General features: G+C 43.5%; 1 protein-coding gene across 1 annotated transcript; it reads left to right on the top strand.

Annotated features, from left to right (window-relative positions):
• Nucleotides 1–4,259: 4,259 nt before the first annotated feature.
• cdc42ep4b (CDC42 effector protein (Rho GTPase binding) 4b) lies at nt 4,260–27,763 on the top strand. The gene is made up of 2 exons (XM_084343071.1): nt 4,260–4,475; nt 23,597–27,763. Exon 2 carries the CDS (start codon nt 23,767–23,769, stop codon nt 24,769–24,771), a length of 1,005 nt encoding a protein of 334 aa, XP_084199197.1. The 5' UTR covers nt 4,260–4,475; nt 23,597–23,766; the 3' UTR covers nt 24,772–27,763.

The following is a 27,763-nucleotide window of genomic DNA, read 5'->3' on the forward strand; positions in this document are numbered from 1 at the left end:
GCAGGTTCTGGTGCTCAATTGCAACACTGTCTAAGGGAAGCTGGGTGGAGGTAAAGGAAATGATTGACATCAACAATAACGCTCCGTGTGCCGTCTCTTTATTCGTGTCAGTGGCAAAAAACAGATGTCTATAAATAAAGAAGTAGATCCTTGCTCAAGTTTTGGCACAACCTACATCTACACAGCCTCTGTAGCTATAATTTTGTAGTCAGTCACTTACATCCACTGCAAACCTCTCCTCACCACGATCACTGTTCTGTTATAGTGAATGAAACAACATACTCACAGTAATTGCACAGGATAGTGTCACTCAGTGGCTAAGTTGCATTGTGGGTAATGTAGGCGCCAAAGGAAGAAGAAGAAGAATGTGTGGAATAAAAAAGTAAGTACCTCTGGCTCTGCTGTATTGATTTTGATCATTTGTTTTCAAACTATCTGTAATGAGTCCAGTAATGCTACCCACAATGCAACTGAGCCACTGAGTGACATCATTTGAGGCAATTTATCAGATTACACACAGCTTTCTCTGGAGCCACAAAGGACTATGTATCTATGTATGTGAACATGTCTTGATGTGTAAAATTGGTGGAGTTGCCCTTTAATGGTCTTAAAGTCCTGCTCTAAAGGAGGATAACATCACCGGGGAGCAGAGGTGTGGCATCTGATAAGCCTTCTAATTTGCTCAGACTGGACCTACTGGTTCTGAGTTCTTCTTCTCATTGATAACAGTCAGCGCACACTTTGCATAACATAACAGCCCTTCAGCTCTTTCGCTGTTATGAGTCTGAGCGCTGATTAAAACCAGGTTACTGCACACGTTTAGTTCCCAGGATGCATCATGTCACAAAACACACCTTTACCTTTAATGACGTGTCACAAACACATCGACGGCGCTCACGCAGAAGTGTGTGAAGCTGCGATGTCATCAGTGCTCTGTGTATGAATGCTTTCTGTGAGCACATAGGTGGGATCTGTCGACGCCTAATGAGTTGATGAAATCCCAGCGACCTAACCTTGTTGTTACTCAGGGCTGCAATAAATTGGATCAGTGAAGGTGCAGTGAAATCCCGTTATCTGGTTACATATGTCCCCTCCTGACTTTTCTTTCCATCTTCCCCTGCACGTCCCCGATAACCACCATTCATCAGCTCGTCTCCTCCCCTGGTCGACTAAACCGGCACAGTCGGCCCATTAAACCCATCAAACTGCACATTAAGTGAGTCTCACATGTATTGAAGTCGAAGAGCGATGTGTTTGAATTTGGGGAGAAAGTGACTCAACTAACAGACACATCCTTGCATGACAGAAGCACATGTGCGGCGTCAGATGGATGCTAATTGGATCACAGTCGACTTGATCCACGGCTAACCTACTAAACACATCGGCAAGAGAAGAGAGGAGATTAGATGGGATGGGATAGAACAGGGAATTGGAGCGAGCGCGTCCAGGGCGCTAATCTCTTTTTTTGGAAAACACATGGGAAATTTCCCTCCGACAAAGGAGTCACAGACGGGGAGGTATTTCACTTCGCTGAAATGTCCATTTCCCACTGTCTCTCTTTCTCTCTCCCACAGGAAATGAGTGACAGAAAAGAGTGAGCTGGTGGTCTCTGGTTTAAAAAGGGAGCCCAAGGTACTAAATAGCGCTGATGAGCTTTGAGAACCCACAGTCGGAATATTAAAGGATTCAGACAGAAGGTGTAGTTCAAAGGAGTCTGAGACCCTGAATTTAATTGCCTCATTTGTGAGCTTCACTGAGGGTGGTTTGGGGATTTGAAGAGGATATACTGGCAGTCGGAGAAAGGATACTCATTTGCGAAAGGGGATGTTCCCTGGGTGCCTTTCATGAATGCCTCTCTAATGTACTGTTTGGTGGACACTTAAATTTGTTTCTGACTTAATGTGCATCAGGGGGAACGAGCACGGAAATGACCGTAGCCATTTTTTCTTTTTGGGTACGTCCCTTTCGCTCCGGCCAACCTCGCTCTCTCACTCCTCTCCCAAGTTTAGATGCGTAATAGTTTCCACAGTTGAGGCAGTGTGACATAAATCGCTGAAATTGTTGGATGAAGAGATATTTGGTCACAATTATTTCAATCCCTGCTGGTTTGTGTAGTTTGAGAGAGAGAGTCCTTTGTGCTCCAAGTTTTCTTACTGCACTCTTTTCCAAGCTGTAATCATTATATAACATATAACACAAAGCCACACAAGGAAGCAATGATTGAATAAGGGGGCCCGCTTCAGGGTAATGCACCATGAAAATTTTGTGTTCCTCCATACCCCTCACTGAAGTTCTGAAGGACCCAAACAAGCTGCCCATAAAGCTCCGCGCACCACTAATTGGTCCATTGTGTCACAATATAAGACCTCATGATGTAGGTGGGCGGGTGAGGCTTGAACAGACAGGTGGGCGTCAGTGGAGTAACACGAATTCACACCTGAGGACCAGATGACTGCCGTAACCACAGAGGCACCGCCGGCTCATTTCCACATGACCCGGTTCTGCTCCGCGTGCATGAAATTAAAGGCCGTTTTTAATGTAATCTGGAAATTGTCAAAAAATAATTGCAGAAAGGAGCACCAAGTGTACCCTAATTACCTCCATGGCTATGACTAAGTAATATTATAAATCAAAATGCCCGGGACCTTTAATTATAGTAATGGGCTACTTTGCAGTACATTTGGCCTAATGCTACGAGCCGTGAGTGGGAAGAACATTAAATTGCTGCTGGATTTTATGGACTCTTGCTCATACTCAGACCGCACATTTATAATATTTAGAGAGTATTTTGAGTAAATAAGTCTATTACGGACACAACTGATCATACCATGGAGAAGTTTGTGTTCGTGTCTTATTGCATGCATTTAAAAAGAGTGGGCTGCTTTATTTTACAACATTTTTGTAATCACCTTTATAACTTCTGGCCGACTTTCGGTGCAAACTTCTAAAATATTCCCATCAAATCTGCTTCTGTCTCAGGAACAAACACAACACATGCGAGTCAGTGAATAATTTCAGCAGAGGCAACACCAGGTTCAAAGTAAAAACACAGCTCTCCTCGTCTTTAAGGTTCAGGCTTTTGGGAAATACGCTCTCTTTGCTTCCTTGTGGAGAGCGAGACGAGGAGATTGATACCACGCTCGTGCCAGGAGGGTAAATACGAAGCAGAGACTGCACACAGGGGTGAGCGGCTCGCCTGGCTTTGTCAAGTTGTGATTTAACAAGGTTGCTGGGTTTTTTGGCTCTGCCCTTAACTTCCTGGACTCTCCACTTGTTTTCTTGGCACAACAAAACAAGACTCCACAAAGTTCCTGCACCTGCCTTGGAAATATTCCAGCAAGAACAAACAGGGTCAGGTGCTGGTAAGTGCATTTTATTTTCCTTTCAACAATATCAGGCCGTTTACCTGTTCCCAGTCTTTATGTCAGCTAAGCTAACAATTTTCTGCCCCGTGGACCTAATTTTGGAAGAATAATTATGCAGTAGTCAACAGAGTGAGACAAAATCCTTTTTAAAGCTGTTTGAATTGTGTTATGGACGCTCAGTTTACCAGATAACTTTACAAGTCAAGAAAGTCTCAGTTTGTTGAGGAGATAATAAAACTCAATCGATGGGTGCAATTATGGGAAAGGAGAGTTAGTCAGTTTTGTAAGCTAGCAAATATATGAGAGCTCTATAAGACTGTGATTATAAAGACTAAAAACCCAAAACTGGAACTTAAACACTGAAGAGCTGCTCCTGTACATCAGCGTGTTCACAGGACTGACACACTCTCTCTTTTTTTAACTTGGAAAATTATCTTCCGAGTGGACAAACGTGTAATTCATGGCACAATTCAAGCCAGATTAAATAGTTTTTTGTCTCTCCACATTGACTACTGTACAGTTTTTTAGTTTTTTCCTGAATTAAGGCCCCATGAGGTCCACTGTGTGTGACAGCATGTGTTAAAAAGTGTTGGTAGGCCTCAGCTCACCTTATTTTGCAAAACTTCAAACTATTCCTTTAAAATTGAGTGTGGTTTTTTTTGGGGGGGGTTTCTGAGAGCGTTTTCTCAGAGTCTGAAGCTCTTGTTTCACTGCCTTTAGTCCTGCCTGGTGTCTTGGGGGAGTTGTGGAGCCCCTCCAAGTTGAAGTTCTCTCCTTTTGTTTTGGTGTTTGTGGATAAATGGAGCTCTGTCCCTTTAAACCGCAGCAGGAGGTGGTGCTCTCCGGCGGAGGAGGGGAGGGGAGGGGAGAGGAGGGGAGGCCGGGGGAGGAGGGCCGCTTTGTGCGCCACACAGATGCGAGGTAAACGGACACTGGAGCAGCAGCAACAACGGGACCGTCCTGCTACAACTCTCCTGCTGAGGAAACCAAAGTGAATGTAGAGACACAGAGACTTCTCCTCCTCCTCCTCTCCTCCTCTGCTTCCTCTTCTCCTCCTGCTCACTGGATTACAAGCTGAAACTTTACTGATCGCTCGTGACGCACAGAAAGGTAACATTTCTCCTCCATGCGCTGTTTGTATCACACTTTCCACTGAGTGTGTGTGTGTGTGTGTGTGTACTACTCAGAGGACAGACTCGGGTTGAAGTCGAGTAAACGGTGTGAAAATCTGCATCTCATTTGAATGTCAAATCTGCCCTGTGGACAATCAGCGCCAGGCTGTCTCCTCATGGAGGGACATGAGCGAGCCTTCTGGCGTCCTCTCTGTCCTCAGTTAGCACTGGAAGAAGAGTGAAAGGGCCAGAAAACATGAAGGAAAGTCACCACTTCAGCTGAAAGATCATGTACTTGTGGTTAAACTTGTGATTTGCTGCTCTTCTTCTTGGCTTTTTTTGGTCCACAGTTAGAAAAGTCTAGTTTCTAGTTGTGCAAAACTCTACAAACTTCTGATAAAGTCAATGGATGCTGAAGTAAATCAGTGTTGCTCGACTGACCGAGCAAAAAAAACCTAAACATTCATCTTTTAGAGGCCAAAACCCATATTAAGTTGATGAAAGAAGTTATTAAAGGTGCGATATGTAGGAATTTTAGTTCCAAACATTAAAAAAATTAAAGGGGCACTGTGTAGTTTTTGGAGAAAATACTCAGAATTGTAATATTTACAATATTAATGATGTAATAATACAACAATCTTTCCATAACTGGATAAACAAGCTGTTCTCGGAGGACAATCAGCTCCCCAGAACACTGAAGTGAGAAAGGTGGCAGGGTCCGCCACATGTAAACAAAGTAAAAACAGCGTGGAACTGTGTTGTCCTTTAACGTCAATTTGTTTATTCAGTCATGAAGACAAAGAGAGTTTGTTTGTTTAGTTTGTTGAGGCATTATGAATCAGTCAACTCTTCCCCAAAACTACGTCATGCACCTTTAAAGTCAAGAGATTCCTAAATATAGAGGTGTTGTCTAAGATATCTGTCTGTAATCGATTATAAAACTACATGTTTATCTGTGTCAGAAGCCAAAACGACATGAATCTGATGAAAGGAGTCATTAAATGGGTTAAACAACAATGAAAGTCGGTCCCATGTCCGCAGACATCCGGACTAGAAATCACTAATAACTTTCTAGATACTCAATACTGGGAAAACTAGGTTGGAGAGCCTCAAATAAGTGTCCCATTTAACTATTTTCAGTGGCGGGAGGGCACATGGTTTAATCAGAGCAGGCAGATGGACTTATAAGCATCGGTTCTCTCCGGCTCAGAGTTACGTAACATTAATACTCTCTCTGCTGTGGGAGCCCAAAACACAGGAAAAAAAACTCAGGGATTTCCACCAAGAGCTCAACAAACAAACCGCACGGCCACTTTCGCTCCATCCCTCGCTCTCCTTAAAATGTGTCCACCTTCCCGCGTCATTAGCGAGGTGTTCCTGTTTGTGTTTACGGACCTGGCACTTCCCTCTCATGGTCATCACGCCTGATGAACTGGGTAATGTGCTCCAGGATTTGCCACCGTGGCTGTGTACCTGCCCCGGCCCTCGTTCATCATTCCTCTGATTGGAGGCTCTTAAGTGTGTGCTTGACTTTAACTGCACCGACCATAAAGTCTGCAGGCCCGTTTTATAACTTCGGTTTCATTATTCCTCGCTCATCGGCAGCCATCGACCCCTTCGTTTCTTGTTAAACAGCCAGTCTGGACAAAAGCAGGAGGACATATTGACTAATGGGCTCGGCTTTGGTGATGTCGTAGTACGACTGGTGACCTCTGACCCCCCTCTCCTACGCTCTGACACACAAACACACCCACACCCTAACAACAGCCATAAAACTGTATTTGTCATTTTTGCTTGATGAACCATTTACCCAGTGGTGTAACTGGTGTTGCTGGTGTTGTTCCTAAACATTGTGATTAATGTTTCTCCAGGACCGTCATCGTGACTGATTAAAATGTTACAAAGTCTCCAAAAGGAGTTGAAAGGGTTCAGTGGAACTTTTTATCTTCATACTTAGGTTACTTATTATTTTCAGTTTGTTCTTCAGCTTTTTGTCACAGTTTGGTTCGGTTTAAGCAACAAACATATTTGGTTAGGATCAGGAAAAGATCATATTTAGGTTAAAATGGACCCTTTCGCAATGTTTACCATATCTTAGAAAGGCTAACTTTCTTCTTTTTTCCAAATCTTAAAGGTCCCATATAGCAGAAAGTGAGATTTCTTGTCTTGTTTTATTATTATTATTATTATTATTATTATTGTTATATGTAGCAGGTCGAGGAGCCACAGAGAAATGCACATGGCCCATATTCAGAAATTGTTTCTTCAAACGAGCCGGCAGGACTTCCGTTCAGTTGTGAGGTCACAACTATACAGCCACGCCCCCAGCTCAGTCCCAAAACACCAGCAAAGCTGATTCAGAAATAAAGTGGGTGGTGCCTGCTCAGGCCTGTCAGCGCTGACCAATCAGAGCACACTCTGCTTTTTTTTGGGAGGGGGGCTTAAAGCGACAGTGAGTTCAGACAGAGGGTGAATACAGGTACTGCCGGACAGTAAAAGAAAAATAATATATTTTTTGTACGAACCAGAAAATCAGCGTTACATGGTGCCTTTTAATGCTATAATGTCATTACAAAATGTGATTGGTCAGTTGCAATCAGTTGGTCCTAGGGTAGAGGTGAGTGAGCTGATGTCTTTTAATTGAGATTTATCTCACAAAGCTTTGTTTTGATGCTGCAAATGTGGAAACTCGTAGGCTATTTCAGGTCTGGTTATGGCTACAGGGCACTTCAACTTTGAGAAAATGATTGTGATTAATAGATCGCAGTATTATTCTTTGGCGAGCTCGCCCAACCCTGTCCTGGAGCAGTATTAATTATGATGTTGTGGGAGCAGCTACAACGCGGAGATGTCAGATCGTGCTTCACCCGACGCTGTATTGTTTGATCTGTTATAAAGAGAAATGAGACTGCTGGTGGAAAAAATGCTACAGATGTACACCTTGAGGTTGACAGGAGAGATTTAGGCCAAGGTCGGCCTCTGCCTGATCATCGTCACGCCACTTTTTTCCCAGCATCCTCTTTCCATCCTGTGTCTTTTTCCAGACAAGAGTGGTGCATTATTACACATCCCACTTCAAGCCTTTCAGCTCCTCCATTGTACGTCTCCTCCAGAGCTGCCAGGCAGATATCTCTCCATCAAGATCTATTGTGTGCTCTGCAGAGTCAGAGGGGAGGGGAGCATGTGTGTGCGTGTCATCTCTGACTGTGCCTTTTTTTGCAACGGAGAGCTATTTCAGTTTTTGCTCTGGAGGATACTGCTGCTGCTGCTGCTGCTGCGTAGTGAGGAAGCTGGCTACCTGCCCGACTCTGACTGCGCTGAGGTCATTACAGTTTTATGCTGGAAGGAGGGCGTGCAGGAGGTGGGGGGTTGGGCAGAGGCAGTTTGACTCATTTGCACTCTGTTTCTCATGGAAACACTCACTTCTGGCTGTTTCACATGCAGTTACTTAAAGTGGAAGGCAACTAATTTCCTTGTGAATCAACTCCTGAGTCAGTATTTTATTGACGTGCATCTGGAGTCTATTTAATGTGAAGGTTTAATGTATGGAGGATAAACCCTTTGAGAAGAAATACTCTGTTTAGCTGGAGGCAGATGCGATAACGTACAGAATATTGCATTCTTGTTGCTTCCCATGCCTTCAGAGATGCCAGGGTAAACCGTTTCAGTAATCCACCCACCTTTATCCCATGCTCCGCAGGAGACCCACAGGGAATGATGGGAGAGTGACTTGACATTTGGTCTTCTTGCAGGATTTTTTCAGGCAAACAGAATGATTGTGGCGTCTTCAGATGAGGCAATTTGCCCAGAGCAGAGGTCAGTTAGCAGAGTCAAATTCAAAAATAGCAGCGCTAATATGCAGGAAAATATCCCTTTTATTACATTATTGGAGTGTTTTCAGGGATGAACTTCATGGTCCCAAAGCCGTGGCAGCCTCCCAATTTCTCTGAAGTATTAATCACTTCAAAAATGAAGGAGGTGCAATTTTTTTTCAGCTGTTGATACTGGAAAGCGCTGAGGCTTATGTTGAACTCCCCAAGGAGAGTTGTTTTGTCTCAGACAATTACAGGATTCACCCCGCCTGCAAAGAAAGCAGCCAGGCCTTTGAACTTTGAGGAGAAATTGTGCTGAGGATGCCGGAGTAATCTTTGAGAAACGAGCCTTAATGTGGAAGCACAAATCCAACAATGCGTCAACCTCTTGAGGCTTTTTTCGCAGAGTATGTTTAACTTTGAACCGTCAACAAGAGAAATAAATTAGCCAGATTTCCATCAACCAGCGTATGAAAAACAGAGGTTTGCCTGTGAGAGAGCCATCATTTAGCCGTGTGGTTCCCAACCTTTGTGGCGTGTTGTCCCTGAGTACAAGCGACGTGGAGTGATTTTCTTCTCCGTGTTTTGTTTGAAAAGGTTTTTTATAGAATAAATTATGCAGTAATCCATCAGAAGAAGCATAGATTTGCAGGAAAATCAAAAAAATAAACATAATTTGATGTAGACGAGATGTTTTCGCTGTTATCCTATCCTGTTAATCATCTCGCAGTCCCTTGGGAACCCAATGATTTAGTCGACCGAAGGCCTTAAGTTCAAAGTTCAAATAGTAAATCTATTTTTAATGGTTATTCTGGAGCCAGACAATTTGAATATTGAATAGTTAGAGGTCAATAAGGTGTCAGCTGTTTTGGGTCAAGCCCCCCTTGATCGACATTCAAGGTCTAACCCCGTCACTCACAGAGAAACCCAAGCTGGTTCTGGCACAGTGACACCACGGGCCCTTCACCGCCCCACTTCACAGCAATATTTCACAGCTGTTCCCAGGGGAAAATGGGCTGCTTTCTCTTCCAACAACCAGTATGCACCTGTTTCTCAATCGCTCAGATCTGCGCCTGTTTTGTTTACCGTCATTGTGGTGGAAAAATAACCAGTTCGACAGGAATCCTCTTCCTGCGTGGAGCCATTTCACTGCTCAGTTGAAACGGCAACAACAGTGTGACTCCCAAACATGTACTTCAAAAATAACTTTATGTAATGCTGTCAAACATTTACTGTATTATTGTAGCGAGTTGGCATCCCTTTTGCGGCACCTGTCATTGTTTTATTTCTTGCACTGCCATTGCTTAAAGCTGTAAAACCAGTTCGGATGATTATTGTGTCTGAAGTGAAGGCAGTCCCGTTGAGGCCGGACGCAGCAGCTTGGCGGGTTGATCTTAACGTTGCGAAAGTTTCAGAACATCCTCTGTGGTTTCTATTATGTGCAAGGACACCACATAGCGACATCATTCATCATCGGCCGGCACACCTGTCCGACTCACATCCTCTGGAATCCTCTGGTGTTCCTGTTGTGTAATCACACAAACATCTTTTGTTTCACACCTGAGATTTTGACTTTCTGATGAGGTCCACCAGTGGCACTGCTTTTAATCAGAAATCAGGCAAACCTGGGTCTTATTCACGTAGTTTAGTCCATAATGTTTTGCAATCCACCTCCATTGTAGAGATTTTTGGAAGACTAGCTTTTGGAAAGAATGAACCATAGAGATCTGAAGCCTCCGACAGCTGCAGGGATTTCCAGCGGACTGCAAACTGTGTACAGAGATATCTTGACTTTTAGTCCATCCCTACCTGATGCACACCTACTGTTTCTAATGCCGGCTTTCTGGTACAAGTTTATATTCCCAAAGCCCGAGGTAGAGATAACCCAAATTACATCGGTGTTATCTTTTCAGACTTCAGAGCCACAGAAGACTCAGAAGGTCCAGTTTGTTGGATTTAGTGGCATCTAACATTGTGGTTGCAGACTGCAACCAACTGAACACCCCTCATCTCACTGTCCTTTATGGTGGCAGTGACAAATGTGAAAAGGCTGTCTCAAGAGCCAGTGTTTGGTTTGTCCACCCTGGACCACTGTAGAAATATGGTGGACTCTGTAGATACAGAAGGCTCATTTTTAACAAGTGTGCATATTATACTCCAATTCTGCCCATAAATCCCTCTAAGTCCTACACACTGGTCCTTTAATGTTTCATATTGGTGGAGGGCCCCTTTAAGTTTTAAGTTTTTTGGAAAGCTGTTAGAAAGTCGCCCTGATCAAACTTGTTCTTATCAGAGTTCAACCCTATCTCAGGGCCCCAGACGGACATTTTAAACCGGTGGCCAAAAAAAAAGGCCCACCAGCACAATTTACACTATATTTAAATTATTGTAAACAGGAATAAAGGTGCAGATAATCATTTTTTCCTTATTTTCATCACAATCTATGGAACAAGAAATTGCAACAACCTCAATATTTTTCTTGAAGTGCTCGACAGACTCAAAGGTGTGTTTATAGGCTAATTATTTGTTCAGTTGCAACTGTCAACACATCCAGTTGAGGCTTGTTAACATGTCTGTTAATTTTTCAATCAGACCTGCTGAAAGCTACCAATGATGATTTTCATCACCCCTGACAGATTGTTTGGAGCGTGTGCAACCAAAACAGTCGCACCCTGGAAACCCTGCGTGTAATAAAATGTAATCATAACAAATGGTCATAAGATATGAAAAATATGAGAGAGTGACCCGGGTTGACAAACACCAGACTCACCCTGTAGCATGTGATGGTACTTTTTTTAGTAAACCTTGAAAATTTCCCCTTAAGCACCATAAATTATCGTCCCATGTAATTTATTTACAAAACCTTTCATTGCCCTTAGAGTTTGAAACTGATAGCAGTGGTTGCTGTATGTATAACTGGTTTTATCAGCTAAACCGTTTAAATGAAACAGTCTGATAAGAAACTCAGACGTGCTCTTTCTTTGTCGTCCATTTCTGTCAAAACCCAACATCCAAGTGCAGCCCGGCTCTATCAGCTCTGCTATCTGTAGCAGCACTAATGCTGGCTTCTATTCACAGTTAAACATTAACCACATATGAGTGCATTAAGTTTCCCTCCTCCACTCTCAGTCGCTGACACAGTATTGCCTTTAGCAGCGGGGCCTGCAGTTGAGCAATATATGTTGACCTGCTCATACACACACATGGAAACACACATGGCTGTTGGTGGTGCAGCTGGCCGCTCCGGTCCGGGCTTTGGCCTGTTTACAGTCCAGTGAGTCCTCATTGTTTGGCGGCTCTGTTTGGACACAGAAACAGGTGGTTTCTCTCTCAAGCGTACACTGAAAAGACAAAGGGAGGGCTGTTGGCGTAGCTGTGGTCACCTCTGTGCCCACTAGATGACAAATTCATGCTGGGAAAGCTAGTTCAGGAGATAGGAACAGTCACATGAACTATTGTGGGCTCTTATCACGGTTGTCTGATGGTCCTGTGAGAATTGCCGGTTTCCCCTCTGAATAAAGACTCACACATCTTCCTGCTCCGAGCCTCCAGAGGACATTTCCAGGTCAGCAATCCCGCGCTGTGAGTGGAATGTGGTGAAAAGTCACAATACCTTGATAGATAAGCATCTCAGGCTTTTGTATTAAATGAATGTGAATCACTGTAAATAGTGGGTGTCCTTCATGTGGGTCACCTCTAAGCCCCGTTTGCGAGTGTGCTTTTTATTTTCCTTTTTATAGGTACGTGCGTGTGGTTTGGGTGTGCCGCGAGGGTTTGGTTCCTGTCTTCCTCTGTTCTGCTTTGTTTTTTGTTCTTTCTCCTCCATTGTACTTTGTGTGACATTGCCGGTTCCTTAGTTTCAGAGAAATCGTACGCCATTTGGGAACCAACTGGGTGTGTGCGCGTGTCTTTGTTTTTGAGCCGTATGTGTGTCAGCAAACACGCCGGGCCGACTCTCCTCGTCGACCCTTGAACCTTGTCATGGGAGTTTGAGCGCGTTCAACACAGTCACAACAGGTTATTTGTATGTGTATGTATTTGTGCAAAGTCTTGAAAGTTCGGAAAATACTTAATTTTAAGTGTTAACTAATTGCACTGGTGTACCTAACTTTTTCATTTAGGTGCAGCCAATAAGGCATTATTTCAATTAACAGATTTAGAGATGATAAGTCTGGAAATCTTTGGTTTAGGCACCTTGAAAGTGCTTGAAAAGTACTTAAAGGGGTCTTATGTAACAATGTTTTTAGCAATTATCATGTATTAATCACTTTTTCGTTGGCCATACGCGAGCAGGTTGTAGCGTGACTTGCTAATATGAGACCGTCACCGTCTCTCTTGGTGGCCTATACCAGCCTGTAGACGGTTTGTTTAAGTTGTTTATTCTTTGTGAAGAGTCAGATTTTCTGCGACAGTCGAAGGGATTGGACTCTGGTGCCTTGTCATGCCTCTTTCTGTTCCACCAACAGAGAGCAATACTAGTTAACGTTAGCTTAGAGATGGAGACCGCCAAAATAAACTAACGACCAACTTCCAGCACAACACAGATGTTCCACGTAGCCCCTTTAAAAACATCTGTATGAAGCCTGTTATGAAAGTTTCCAGGAAATCAAAGTTTGTTGCTTCATTACTAAATCAAAGTTTCAAACCAAAGCACAGGGAGATGACACTGACGATACCTTCAGAGGCTTTCCTGACATAATCAGGTGTTGATTCCTGTAAAGCTCTCAGGCTTTGGCACTTTTATCATCTGGCCAACAGATCTCTGTGATATACTGTCTGATGTTAAGTTGTGGCTTTTCATGTTGTCTGATGTCGTCTGCCTTTGGTGTTTTATTTTGTAGGGCTACAACTAATGTTCGTCGTCTTTTTTTTTGATGTTTTTCCGATTAATCTTACGCTCAAAAAATGGTGAAAACTACTAACTAAAAGTTCCCAGAGCTCAAAGCGACATCTTCAAATAGCTTGTTTATTAGCCAAGGACTAACAACTTACCTTTTAGAAGATGAGAACAGAGAATGTTTGATATGTTTGCTTTATAAATTACACTTTTACTTGACTATCTAAAGGTATTTATTGACTAGTAGTGTCTAGAGCTGCAACAAATAATCGATTAGTTGTCAATTATCAAGTTTCTGATTCCAGTGCTGATTTTTGGTTGTGGACAAAACAAGCCAGTTGAGCGCCTCATCTTTGACTTCGGGAAACGTTTTTCAAAATTTTCTGACATTTTACAACCAAACAACTTTCAATTAATTAAGAAAATAATCGATGGATTGATCGACAGTGAAAATAACTGTCGTTTCTAGTCTCACAGCTGTTTTGACATGAGATGAATTTAGCTGCTGTGCTCATATCGAGCCCGTAGTAGTCGACCCTGATCAACTCCGTCTCAGTGAGCTGAGCTGTTGTAATGTAATCGATCCTCGTGTGCTTAGCTGGACATTCCTCAAGAGTCACTTCAGGATCTTGCACACATGCTCGCTAGCTCGCAGCAGCAGCAGTTTGAACCAAATCACAGTTCATGCAGATAAATCAAGAGAGGATGCAATTACGCTAACAACATTCTTTACGAGCGCTGGAGCTCCAGTTCTCTGTCTCCGTCCTGGTTCTGGGAAAACAGTTGTGAATTGCTGTTATCAGCTTCGAGTGGTCCATGTTTGCGCCCTTTGTTTTCTCACTTGTCAGCGCAGGCTTTGTTGTTTGCCGTTTTGTGTCATTAAAGCTAACACCATGGGGGTTTATTAACTCGTCTTGTCAGTTAAGGCTCAGTGCTCGAGGCCTTTACTGCCGGCATGTGTGGTTGCCTTCAGTTGGGAGGCTGCTGATAAAAAAATAAAGGAATAAGGCCAGGAGCCGTTGAGAGGTTGACACAGTGCAGAGAGCGGTCACTTATCTTCCAGTCACACTGTGAAGCCTCCTGCTGTTTTTCGCCGAAGTTTGTACATGTGATTGTGAGTGTGTGAGTCTGGAGATCGTCACACTGGCTTATCTTCCCGTGATTTTTGTCTATCTTGTTTCCCCCTGAAGTCTCATTCAGAGCAACTTGTTAGAGCTTCTGACCCTCTTTCTTTTGGAGATGTAGCAACTAATATGGCCAGTAAACTATTTGAACTTGTTAACTATACTGCGAGCCAATTGTGACATTGGCATCCCCCCTGCTGCTACAGAGCATTTTGTGTTCCCCTCTTCAATCCTCAGTAGAAATTCTGCTTTGTTTTGTCGTCCAAGCAGCTCGTTGGACGGTTATTTCAACCGCTTGGCTCGGATCCTGCCCTCTGGTACCCGGCCTGAATGCTGTCTATTTGTCAGCAGACTGATGGGGCGGATTTCAGTGATTAATTAGACATGTACTCTCGCGTGCGCGCCCTCACACACACAGTACAGCACAGTCCCTTCACTGTGGGCGTAATGAGGGTTTGGGTACATTTCATGCAGGACACGGTGAAAGAACGTCTGTCGCTGTGCTGGCATGACTGAGTGAATCCAATGTGGTGACACCCTCCACCGCCTCTTTGAGGGTGGGATTCTCTTCAGTGCCTCCATCTGTGCCTTTCCCTTTTTCTGTGAAAGTCCCCGAGGCCTCGTTGCTTCACATGGGAAATGTTGTGCCCCCTTTACATTTTTAGCTCTGGATATTATTCATGCATCGAGAAGAGGGAGATTTTTCCACAAAACAGACTCTCGGGAGGCTTGTTTTGCGCAATTGCTTATTTTATAATTAAGAAACGTGTTCATTATGTATCTGTTTGGTTTATTGGTCTATTTCCTCTCTGGCTGGAGCGCAGCGTGGCAGCCCACCCTGTGTCTGACTAAACGCTTTGTCCGATTGTGCAGGAGCAACACATTATGAAAGGCCAGCTCGACTGGAAACAGAGAAATCATTTGAAAGCCCTGTCCTCGGCTTCTAGATATCAGGATTTGAAAGGATTAAAAACAACCACGTGGTGATTGCGTTGCTGGGTGTGCTCGGGTCGTAATGGGAGCTTTTGCAACACAGCAACAGCAATAGGAGATGGATTTTTTTGTTGGAGCCGGACAGGAGGAGGCGGCGGGAGGTTGGTTTGTGTTTTCGTTGGGTGGACGGAGGTGTGGCGTTGGCCGACTTGAGCTCCTGTCACTCAGCGCAGAGGGCCGGCTCAGGCATGCTGGTTTTATTTGCTCACGGCGAACACGCTGCCCTTAATCCTCCTGTGGTTTTGTTTCTGCCTGTGTGGCATCGAGGCCCTGGAGGCTGATGCACTACAGTGTACACACACACACACACACACACACACACACACACACACACACACAGAGGGCTTGTAGTACCTGGGTGTTAGTCGTGCTGATGTAGGTATATTTTCCCGCCAAGTTGTTTGACTTTGTCGCCTAAAGCCTTTTTACAGGAGGTGTGTTCACCATGGCCATTATACAGTATATGTGTTTTTATGGGTGAACCCTCTGAGAATAAGTTACAAAAAAAAAGCTGATGATGGAAGTAGCTTCGCTGTGAGTCATCTCGATTGGGCTTATTTCCCATTGCCAAGTTGATGAGTTTGCCTTTTTGTTTGACAACTGCCGAGTCATTTGATGTGGGAATGAATGCTGATCGTACCCTTTCCCATTTAGGACGAAATGGTGATAAAGACCTCAACATTTCAGACGATCAGAACGACTCAGCTCTGTCAAAGTCCAACCTGTTGCACTCTTCAGTTTTCTTTAAGCTGCAGTATCGCCGCCATCTTTAAATCTAATAATATAAACCACTGCTGTCTTGTTGTATTTTAATATTTTCTATAATATTTCCGCATATGTGGTCAAACGTACTTTACCTGCTAGCGTGACACATTTGCAGGCATAATGTGACAACATGTCGGCATCGCCCACATGATATAAACTTTATTTTCACTTTCTACTTAGAGCATTTAAGCATGTTTGCGCATTACTGAGGACAGATTGATGTTTTTCCTGCAACAACTTAACGCTTAAGGCTGCAGAGTTTAATTTAATAGCATCCATGCGTTGCGTGTTAAGTCTGTCAACACCGACAATTAAGCTAGTTAAGGCAGTAAGCGGGCCCACAGGTTGTTGTTGTTGTAATCAAATACTTTTTTTTTTTTATTTGTTTACATTCATCCTTTCTGAACAAAACCATCCTGTTCATCCTTAAGGTTTAGTAAACATGTCGAACACAGTTAAGAAGCATTTTCAACAGCACAAAAAAGACATTTTTACACAAGAAGCTTCCAACGACCACCCACATTTTCACCCTTAGGTACAAATATATATTAATAATTCATTTATGATCATATACTCAACTGAGGAGGACTGTTATTTGTGGTTGGAGATGCTGGACTAGGTGACACTGCCAAAAAACAGGCGATTGACTCCTTCCTTGTTTCCAGTAGACAAGTTTGCTTTTCTATTTTTATTCTGTTGTCTCACATTCATCATATATCTCATCAGACTCAATCCAGAAGATCTCAACACTTCATATAAAAAGTCTTAATCAATAACCGTCTCTAGAGCTGATGATGGAAGTAGCTACGGTGTGAGTCATCTCGATTGTTCCGCCACCCTGTTGAGAGTTGTCGGTGCACATTGCCGATCAGACAGCCGACAAGAATCTGACACTGACATGGAGGCCGGTGACAGGAAGCCAGTTTTTTTTTAATATCCTCTGCTTTATCCTTTCATTCGTCGACTGAACCACGTTGAAGTGCTGTGTGAATGAGGACAGATGGAAAAGTATTACCCGCCAACATCCTTATCTCCCTGATGCTCATCACAGCGGCAAAATTAGCGTGTCCATCTGTCTGTCGTGTTTTCATCACAGCCGATCGGAGCTGGAGTTGATAGACACCTGTGGCTATTTTGATGTGAAGTGAATCCTGATTGTACCCTTTCCCATTGAAGACAAAAGCCAGAGAATGGTAGAGGGTCAGTGTGACCCGGGCATAAGTGGACCTTGACTTAAGTTTTCCAATCTGTTTGTCGTCTTCTCTTTTTTTACTGCTGCTTCGGTGCAACACATAGCAACAAACACTAATCACGCTCCGCAGGGCCACAACTGGTCAGAAACACCACAATCTATTTTTAATTAGCTTTAATGATGAATTAACTAACAAAGCAAAGCTGTCTGTGATGGCTGTAATGGGACGTTAGGCAGCTGTTAAACCCTGTAGACATTTTTAAATGCCGTGTCATTTTCACCTGTTCCAGTCATGTGTTCGGCCTTTCGGGTATTTTTCGTCCTAATTTGTTTTCTGTTTAGTTGCATCAGGTCCGGAGCCACAGCACTGTTATTAAAGTGTTGAATGGTAACTACGGAGAACTCCAGGTGTGTTCACACGTGTCGGGTCTGTTTACAGTGGAAGCGTTCTTCAGTAAAATGGAGTTACACCTGTGTGAAATAGGTATGTTCCTCGACACATGGCCGGTAGCCCTTTTGTCTGTCTCTTAAAGATATTTCTGCCATTTGTCACTCAGGGTTAGCCTCAGGGCTGCGTTACTGGATATGAAGTCGAACAGGAAGAACCTGTCCTTTCTGCTACAGAAGAAACAAAGGATAGTTTACTGCAGATTTCTTAAGAGTTCCTTCAGGTTTCGTTGGGGCGAAGCGGGGCTGAGTCTGTCCGCAATATGAACAGCGGTATTTCTTTATCTGGTATTTGTGTGGTGAGTCAAGGACAATAAGAAGAAGACGTTTGACTGGAGGGAACTTGGAGGCACGTGGAAAAAGCACAGCGAGATGGAGGCTCTGCTAATGAGCTCACCACCAAGGCTGCAGCTACACGATGTGAGGCAGGATCAGATTCATACATAGTCAATGAGGTTTACTCATTCCAGCATCTTTAATAATGATAGTTTTGTATTTATTATATTTATTTATGTAACAGTTTCTGTGCTTGAATGCTCACAGAAGTATTTAAGTACATTTACAGATTATATATATTGCATCCAAAGCAGATATAGAGAGAACTGTGTGCACTATAGATGCTGCTGATGGACAGACCGGTTCTTGTTGTTATTCCAGTGCTTTTGTTATCGTCGGCCTCGTCTCCCCCCGTGGGAATCAGATGTTCAGGCTGGAGGTTACGGGCCTCACAAAGTAGGGCCAGATAAAGTTTGCCGACCCTCTTTGTCACAGTTCAGAACTTTTCCCATTCTTCTGCGCAGCTCCATTGATGAATTGATTAGCGATGTCGTAGATGGCGTAGGCTGACTCGTATATATTAATTTGCATGTCAATGTTGCTGACAATGGGGTTGAACAATGGAGCAGGTTCTGGCTAGTTCAAGGTTATACAAAGCAGAGGATTTCTTTACTGCTCTGACAGCAGGGCCTCTGGGTTGAACATCATATCTATAAATGGACAACAGAGGATATATTTATATAATATGCAACATTTCTGCATTAAAATGTCAACTAGATTTGTTATATATTATGAGTTGTGTTCTCACATTATCCCAATTGTTTCCAACAATGTTCAAACCCAGAGAAATCCATCATTTTAAACTGTTTCAGTTGGTCGTCTGTCACTACAGGAAACGTCAGATGATACAACAGAGAGGAAGGAAGTCGGCGAATGTGACTAAACATAATATTAGTAGAACTTCCAAACATTACGTAATCTTGAACGCTTCTGCCTGAGTCGCATCAAATATATTTTCAATTGCGATGGCGCTTTTTTAACACTGAAGACAACGACTCCCCTGATCCCACAGTACTTACTGATGTCATCAAACTGCGTTGAGACCCCCAGTGACAGAAGTTACATATTGTGAAGCAAGCTGCATCAATTATTCGGTTAGTTAAATTAATCTGCAACTAATTCGATAATCGATTAATCAGTTTGAGTAATTAAAAAACAAAAATCTAAATTCTCATTTGAGGAAACACTGAGTGACTTTTTTCTGACATTTAATAGACCAAACAACTAATCAATTATTCTAGAGATGAATCGCCAATTAAATTAATTAAGTTGCAGCTCTACTGAGCGCTCAGGGCCAGACTAGGCAAGACTTTTATGTTTAAATGCACTTATTTTTAGTTAAAGTCACAAAGTGAGACTACTAACTTCTTGCAAGCCCAAATGAAGTAGAAACAAAAACACGTCATCCATCCATAAACTGAGGAAACATAGTTCAAGTTTTAAAACCCATTTTATATTCTACAGAAATCGAGGTAACCAGTCAGACAGTAGTTGGGGCCCTGTAGTTGTTGCGTAATTGCCCTTTACCTGACTCCATGTAACTCTTACGTGGATGCTTCCACCTTGTGAATAAATGATAGCCTCTGGCTCTGTCTCGCTTTTAAAAATTTAAATGCTGTCAGAAATAAACCTTCTGCAGTCACTGTATGCCGGCTGCCGCTTTCACTTGACAGTAGTCGAGCTGTGATTGGATGAGCAGCCCCAAAGCCTCTTTTTCTGTGTTCATTGGGTGGAAAGGAGAGAAAGTGGCGTGGGGATAGCTGAGGACTGTATGGCGCCTGTGATCCTCGGGATTACAAGAGCGAGACTGAACGCTGATGAGCATGGTGGTTGTTATGATGTCATTCTGCGCGCATCAGAGTCTGCCAGCGACATAAGATGCTCTTAATCATTCATGGCCCTGTCACCACTTGTCTCAGTTTGAGCTGGAGTCATGTGGCACTTTGAGTGCTCGGTTACATAAAGGCTTCGTCACCGGCTGGCACGATGACTCAGACTATAGTTCTCAACTAAAGCAAACAGGAGAATACTTATTACCTCTTGGGGCATATTCAGAGCTCCAACACAAACATGTTCAGCTATATGTGTATGGTTTTGTGTTTATGTTGGCAGCTATGGCCCAGTAGTATGTTCGGTTCTGCTCTGTGAGCCTGTAAAAAGGAGGGCTGAGATGGAATTTTGCCCCCAGCTGAACCGTGAGAGCATGTGGAGCGGGCCATACGGGCCAGACTGGAATCCCTGGTCATCACGTTGACCTCCGCACAATGTACGAGCAAACACAAGAGCTATGACTGTATGTTTTTCTATCTGTCTAGACACTGAAGCGAAAGGACATTTTTATTACTTTCATTTATCTAAGAGTCAGTCATGTATTATCCTCCCTATACTCAAACAAATCAAACAGAATCAGTTTTTCAAAACAGAAATATAAGTAGGAACATTTAGTCCAATCCTTACTTTTACCATCCCTCACACCAAAATGAATAAATGAAGGAAAACATCCACTGCAAATGTCTAAATAGAGAAAGTTTGAAAGGTGGAGATTGTAGATTGTCACATGAAGATTGGAAACCATTGAAACAGAAGACATATTTCGTTTTTTAATGGAGTAAATCTACAAATTTTCCAAATATGAAAGACAGGAGGCCAACATTCACTGATTAATTCTTCATGGAGTATGAATGTTGATAACCAATAGTCTGAAAATTGGAGATTTTCCCTTCAGGCTAGCAGAATATCAAATGTCAAGTCTTCAAATGTCTTGTTTTGGTCCACAACCCAAAGATATTCAGGAAAGAAACCAGAAAATATTCACATTTCAGAAGCTGAGATCATTTTGACTTTTATTCAATCAATTATCAAAATGTTTGCAAATTAATTGAAATAGTTCACAACTAATCAATTAATTGTTGCAGCTCCGGTGAAAACCTGAACAGATTTTCCCCCAAAACAACAGTAAAAAAGATCCATTAAGGTTTCCCTCTGTCTTTAAAAGAACATTTACCACAGCTACAGTTTTTATATGCAGGACATTAAAGTGCTTCTTCAGGTCTTTAAAATGCTCGCTGCGATGTTATTTTGAAACAGTAGAGTGCACATGACACCGCCATCCTTCATAATTTATCTTTTAAATAGTACTGAAAGGCTGGAACTGAGTATGACAGGACTGCCTGCAGGCCGTACTTCATCTTTTGTCATGCACCACAGTAATGGCGTCTTGATGATCCTTGGGGGGGTTGGAAACTATTCCTCATCAAACACTGAAGGGGCCCCAAAAGACATAAAATGGGCCATTTCCTTGAATGACTTAAGGTGTGAGGTTTGCACCTTTTTGATATTTGAGCACCCGCTGACATACTTTATGCAGAGGTTGAATGTCTTTCGCGTGACGAGGCACATCAAAAGCATTCCCCTTCAGCTGTAGCACTGTGGCGATTGTCTTATTGCCCTGCATGTGGTCACCAGGAAGGGCTAATCCATCTGAATGAGCCGATCTCTCCATGTAGGGGATAAAAAATCCTTCTCTCTTCGTGTCTCCGGCCCCGGCTTAGAGACAGGAAGCTAGCTTGGTAGCCTGATGTTGCCATAGAGAAATACAAAACTGTGGGCAGCGGGGAGGAACGTATGAGTTGATGAGTTGTCTTGAGTGGTCAGTCACACATTCAGAAGCCTTTTTGTGCAACTGGCTGCCGCACAAAGCATGAAGCAATAAAGGGTTTAGCTAATTATAGATCATTCTGCATTAATCTAACCACTATGAGTCAGCTCAGAGGGACTTCGATGGCATTTGTTTGCTCCGTGCAATAATCTTATAATTTGGCACCCAGTTGCTGTTTGAATAGCTTTCGTAACAGTAAACCCATTCCATTTGTCACATACGAGGGTGTGAACTCAAACTCAAATTGCTTTTACAAGCGAACTTGCAAATAAGCTTTTCAAGGCCTATTGTTAATGCATTTGCTGTTTGTCTGGCCTTCTTTTGTGCCATCCCAGTTTTGTTGTGGAGACACCGCATCTCCCCCCATTAGCACCGCCAGAAGTACCGCAGGAAAACTTGAATGAAGTTGTTGAATGTAGACGATTAAACCTTGGCAGTGGATGGAGTTCAGCTCTCTTCGGGGATGATCTCTCTTTTGAAAGAGGAGCGAACAAAAAAACACAGCACCAGCCTTTTATCATCCATCAAACCCCCCTCTGTTCGCTCCAGTGCTACAGTTGCCTTTCCAATTGAATGGGTTCTTGTCAGAGATGCAAATGTTTTCATGGGTGACGTTGGCTTTGGAATATTGTTGAGTGAAGCCCCCCATTCATTCACAGTGGTGATGCGCGCACAGACCCCAGAGCGTGGGCTTTGGCTCCGGTTTTGAAAACACTGAGAATGATGGGATCGCTGTCTGGCTAAAACAATCGAGACCCTTGTTAATGTCAGCGACACATGGAGCTAGTGGACTGGAGGTAGCGTACAAGTGGGTGTTTGAACCGCTTCTCCGCCCCGGTTTTGATTTAAGATCATGTTTCAAGGCTGGAGCCGCTGGTGATTTACGGATAGTTCGGTCCAAGTGCTAAAAATGAGCCTTATTATCAGCTTATTGAGTCAAAGATAATCAGAGCAAGTACAAGATCAACGTGACCCGGGTTCAATCAAGAGCATCCCGGCTTTTTTCATAAAAGAGCCTTTAATCTATGACTTTGCAGTAACCAGGGCTGATTGAAAAGTTGCCCATTGATGTGTTTTCAGTGACTGAGCAAAATATTCTGTCGGGGGTGCTCAGATGTCTCCTCCAAGGCCAAAGAGATAAAGTCTAAAAATTGAAAAAAAAAACCACAAAGAGCGAGTGGTTGAACGCATTTTATCTACTGGCGATAGGAGGGTTGGAACAGAGTGCAAGCAGAATGACTTTCTGAGCTTCGCTGTAAGTCGATCCGTGCTGAAGAAATGCTGTTCCACTTCACTCTTTTTTTTTTTCCTCTCCCTTCATTCTTTTATTCCTGCCAGCTTGAACTGCTCGCGCACCCAGTATCCTGTGTCTTGCTGGTTATGTAACAGTCAGAGGCCTAAATGGGAACTAAAGCACAGCGGTGACAGCGGACCCTGCAGCCACTTGAAGAAACTGAATGCGACAGCAGCCTATTAGGGACTTTAGAAAGAGCATGAAAATGTATCAGAAGAATTGTACCGACGCATTTTGAATGGGGATTTCTTTTTGCCGTGGTCAGCTTCACCAGGGGTTATCGTCACTGGTTTTTTAAAGTACGGTGAAGGTGAACTTTGTACCAGAAAGCTTTTCTTCACCATTACATAACCCCCTCATAGACTTTGCTAGTGAAGAACCACTCAAGTGAGGATTCAATTTGAGGCTCTGGCAAGAAAAAGTTTCCGTACTCGATGCAGATCAGGACTGAGTGAGTTATGTGATAGTGGGCGACGAGGAATGAATAGACGTAGCTCTTTAGAGAAGCATTTTAAAGTGCTATTTCACATTTCCATCTGAATAGAATGGTGTCTGTTAAATTAATTGCATGTTTCCACATTGCCCGCCAAGGTGCATAGCTTGGCTTAGTTTACAGAAGAGCTGATGGGGCTTTAACGATCTCTATTCTTCTTCTTTACAGGCTGAGATGAAACCAGAGCTGGAGGACCAGAATGGCTGCACACATTAAACACCTGGAATTATACTTTCTTTGACAACATTTCCAAAGAATTTCTGGAAGAAACTCTCCTGAACTCCTACAGAAGCTAGTTAAATTTCTTTTCTGTGGATTATAAATAAGGGACTGCCAACATGCCTATTCTCAAGCAGCTGGTAAACAACTCTAACCAGTCGAAGCGGCGGTCTCGGGCCGACCTGACCGCCGAGATGATCAGCGCTCCGTTGGGGGATTTCCGCCACACCATGCACGTCGGCAGGGGAGGAGACGCCTTTGGGGACACTTCGTTTCTAAGCACCCGATCAGGGGAACCTCCCAGGGAGCCGGAAACCAAACAGGGCTCCCCGGGCCCCAAACCAGGGCTGCTGTCCCGCACCTTCAGAAGCAGCAAGCGCTCGCAGTCAGTAAACCGGGGGGACAAGTATGAGTACAATATGATGGCGCCTTCTGGTGGCTCGTCCAACTATGTGAAAAACGCCATATCCCTGCCTTACCTTAACGATGAGGACACCAACAGAGGACACCAGCTGCCAAAGAGCGTCTCCTCAAGTCCAATGAAGAGGCTGGCAGAGATCGAAAGCAGGCCGGTAAATGGAGCGGCAGCGATGGCGACACTGGATGCGGAGTTCGACGAGCGCAATTTCGGTGAACTTACAGATTTGCCTCCGTCTATGCCAAAGGGAGGCGGAATGAAGCACGCAGAGTCGATGATGTCCTTCCACATTGACTTGGGGCCCTCCATGCTCGGGGATATCTTGAGTGTGATGGAAAAGAAAGGCTGGGAGGAGGACGACCTCGGCTACGAAGAAGGCAAGGGCAGCGAGGGGCACGGGTCGCCCCCCCTCATCCCCCACATAGATGACGAGGTGGAGGAGCAGGCCCCTGCGAGGCCACCTCGCAGCATGTACCAGCAGAAGGCCGTGGTGGATCCCTACACCCCGGAGCTACACGCCAGGAACAACCACCACAACATGGATAGCTGCTCTGTGTCCAGCTCCGGCTCTGCCATGGAGGAGAAGCCTCACTACCACATCCACGACGGCGACACGGACAGTGCCAAGTACAGTTCGCCACGAGGGGAGGACGACAGAGATTTCACCTTTATGGATGACGACGATGATGACGAGATTCGAGTGTAAACTGGAATCACTGCTACGAACAGTCTTGAGGGACACTAATGGAGAGGACTGAGGCGTTGGGAGGCTATCGCAAGCTGGGGAAAGGCGAAGGGAGGGAGTTAGCAGCAGGGCCACATCTGATTTAAGCTTCTCGTAGATCACTCTAATCTCTGTACACTTTGTTCAACATCATAAATAAAACCAATTAAGCCTTATTCACTGTGCTGTAGCCAGGAGATGTGAGCTGAGTACAAACAGCTCACAAAGCGGGACTCTAGGAAGGTTTGGGTTGTTAAATGTTGCACATTTTTTCTTATGCAACGTCAAACTCTGAACTCATTATCATTGGGAAATTCTCCAATTTGAAATGCTAGTTCCCATGTCACGACCTCGTCCTTGTCAGAGGTGCGTTAACAAAGGAGAAAAAGCAACAAGCCTTTTGTTCTGAGCACTTCACTCGTCGTTTTTTTTTTAAGAGTTAAAGGGTGACCGTGAGGTTAGAGAACTGTACCGCAGCCGTCAATCACATGAATATCACATTTGGAGTGTGATGGAGGAGGATGTGTGCGGTCGCAGACATGCTGTGGATGTGTACTACAGATTCTGAACGAGGAAGAGGGAAAAAAGAAAAAACAGAAGTGAAATTCAGATTGTTTTGTAATCTCTGAGCGATCACAGAGCTTCTCCTGCCAATGACAGTGTTCTGGCATCAACGCTAAATAGAAAAAGTAGTTATTACTTTTGTTCACATTTGACTTCGAGGGGTGATTTATGCTTACTTTTATTTTATGTACATAAAGTATCTGGAAGGTCTGGCGCCTGGTTTGGTAGCTCATTACATTAGCATCATCTTTGCTGCAGTCTCTCTTTGGCAAGGTCTTGATTCTTGAAATTGGCAGACAGCTGTGGTATTTATTCATTCATTTTCATAAGGGATGGATCTTTCTTAATGTGCACAGTTTGGTCTTAAAAGTTTTGATTTTGGGGTTTTAATATCTTTTGGAAAAACTTCTGCACGGTACTACAGAGCGAGCAAGTCTTTTGCTACGCGGCACTTAATTATCAGTCACATCGCTCCTGCTATCACTGTCGTGGGAAGGCTGTATCAGTTGACAATGAGCTATGTTTGAGAAAATGTGAAGAGGCCTTTTGTATGTGTCTGTGTCTTTTTAAAAAAAAAAACAAGGGAGAAGTGGTGATTGTGGCTAATTATGTGTCATTTCTGTGTCGTCACGTCGTTCCACGTCACCGCTGAGGTTTGCAGGATAAGCAGGTCAGCAGAGAGACTTTAAGTTTGAAAGGGAGCTGCTGCAGTAGAAAAAAAGATTATATGAAATTAATAGTTATGGCTCTATCCCAACGCACACCTCGTCTCTCCCGACACGTGTTCGTGCTTGTCTCCAAGGGAAGAGAAAGGGTGTAACAACATGTACAAAGTGTTATTAGAGCGCAGCTACTTTAATAGACGGGCATCAGGTATGTCTCGGGGCAGTGAGAGTGGCAGATAGTTTCCTGAACCGGCCCCCACAAGTGATAATATTCACCTCTTCTACACAACCCAAATCACACAGTAGGAACAGATGTTTAAATCAGCCAATCATCTGGCCCGTTCCCAGTCTACTCATTAAGTGTGCTGGATTACTGGCCCCCAACCAGCTGGAGCTGCTCCAGGAACAGCAGGGTCAGGGACAGACAGGTGGGGCTGAATCTCTTTGGCTTTTTTTTGTGTGTGTTTTTGCTCAGTAGGCTCCTCCAGGTTCCCTTTCAGTTATGAATAAGGCAGAAAGAGCGCTCCTCTCTCCGGTATCCGTGATTAATGTCCGACCTTTTTTTTTTTTATTATTATTATTTTGCGTTAGAAAAACTAATTGCCACGTTTGACGAATGGGAGCGTTGAGTTTCCTGTTGTGGCGTTGATGCAGGGGTGTGTACATAGAATCAGGATGCTGTGCCATTCTGCCTTGGGTTATTGTAATGTTTTTTTTTTAGGAACCATGTGAACGGGTTTGTGAGGAAGTTCTGACATGAAAAAAGCGATCCGGAGGGAAACTGCCAAGTATGTGCTAACCATATTATCGGGTAATATTAGCAGGATGTTGTTTATTTTTTACCTAATGTATAGATGATGCAGTATGATTGGAGTCAGACCTCTTTCATATTTTGATGTAAATGGGCCAAATTTGACTTTTGTTTTTTTTTTTTACTTTGATTGATCGGTTGTGAAATCTGTGGTTTGTGGATTGTTTTGGGGCAGCTGCAATCCCTCACGTTCATCACCACGAAATGGACACACTAAAAAAAAAAAAGAAGAAAAACACTCCTTATCTGCTGTTGGTTTCATCAAGTAATGTAAATATAATTTGTGCCATCGATGATTAAAGTAAACAATCTCTGTTATCAGCAGTGTGACGAAGTGTTCATGGCGTGAGAACCAGAGGAATGTTGGGGGGGGGGCTTTTTTTAAACACTAATCTGCACATTTGTGGCCAAATTGTATTTTGCAAATACAAATTAAAAAAATCTTCCACCAATCTGGCAACCCAGACTGCTAGAGGTAATTAGAGAATTATGGAAAAGTATACTAAATTACACCGTGATACTTTCTCGTAATTGTCTTAACTTCTCTGGCATTTGTTGTGTTTTTCTCTGTGGGAAACTCCTAAGTAGGCCAGAATAAAACCATATAAAAGGAATTTGCAAAATACTTTCAGCCTCAGGTCTGCTACAAAGTTTTCTCCGTGCCCTGACAGAAGTGATTTGGCGAGTGGCAAAAAAAGATAAGGACTGCGAAAAAAGCAAAACGCCTGGCTCAGAGTTCAGCTGTAGAATGTTTTCTCTTTCTTTTTTTTCTATTCAGTGGCTGTAGTGTTATGCCAAGTATGTACTGTTTTCTTTTCCTCTATTCCTTATTCTGGTTTTACAGTATATTAATATATTTACCTTCCTCACTTTCCTTTTTCTTTGAAATAACAGCTATATTTTTCAATAAAAAGAGAAAGCTGGTAATCTTTAA

Source organism: Pagrus pagrus (genome assembly GCF_965226575.1).
Source record: "Pagrus pagrus genome assembly, chromosome: 21".
Classification (NCBI taxonomy): Eukaryota; Metazoa; Chordata; class Actinopteri; order Spariformes; family Sparidae; genus Pagrus; species Pagrus pagrus.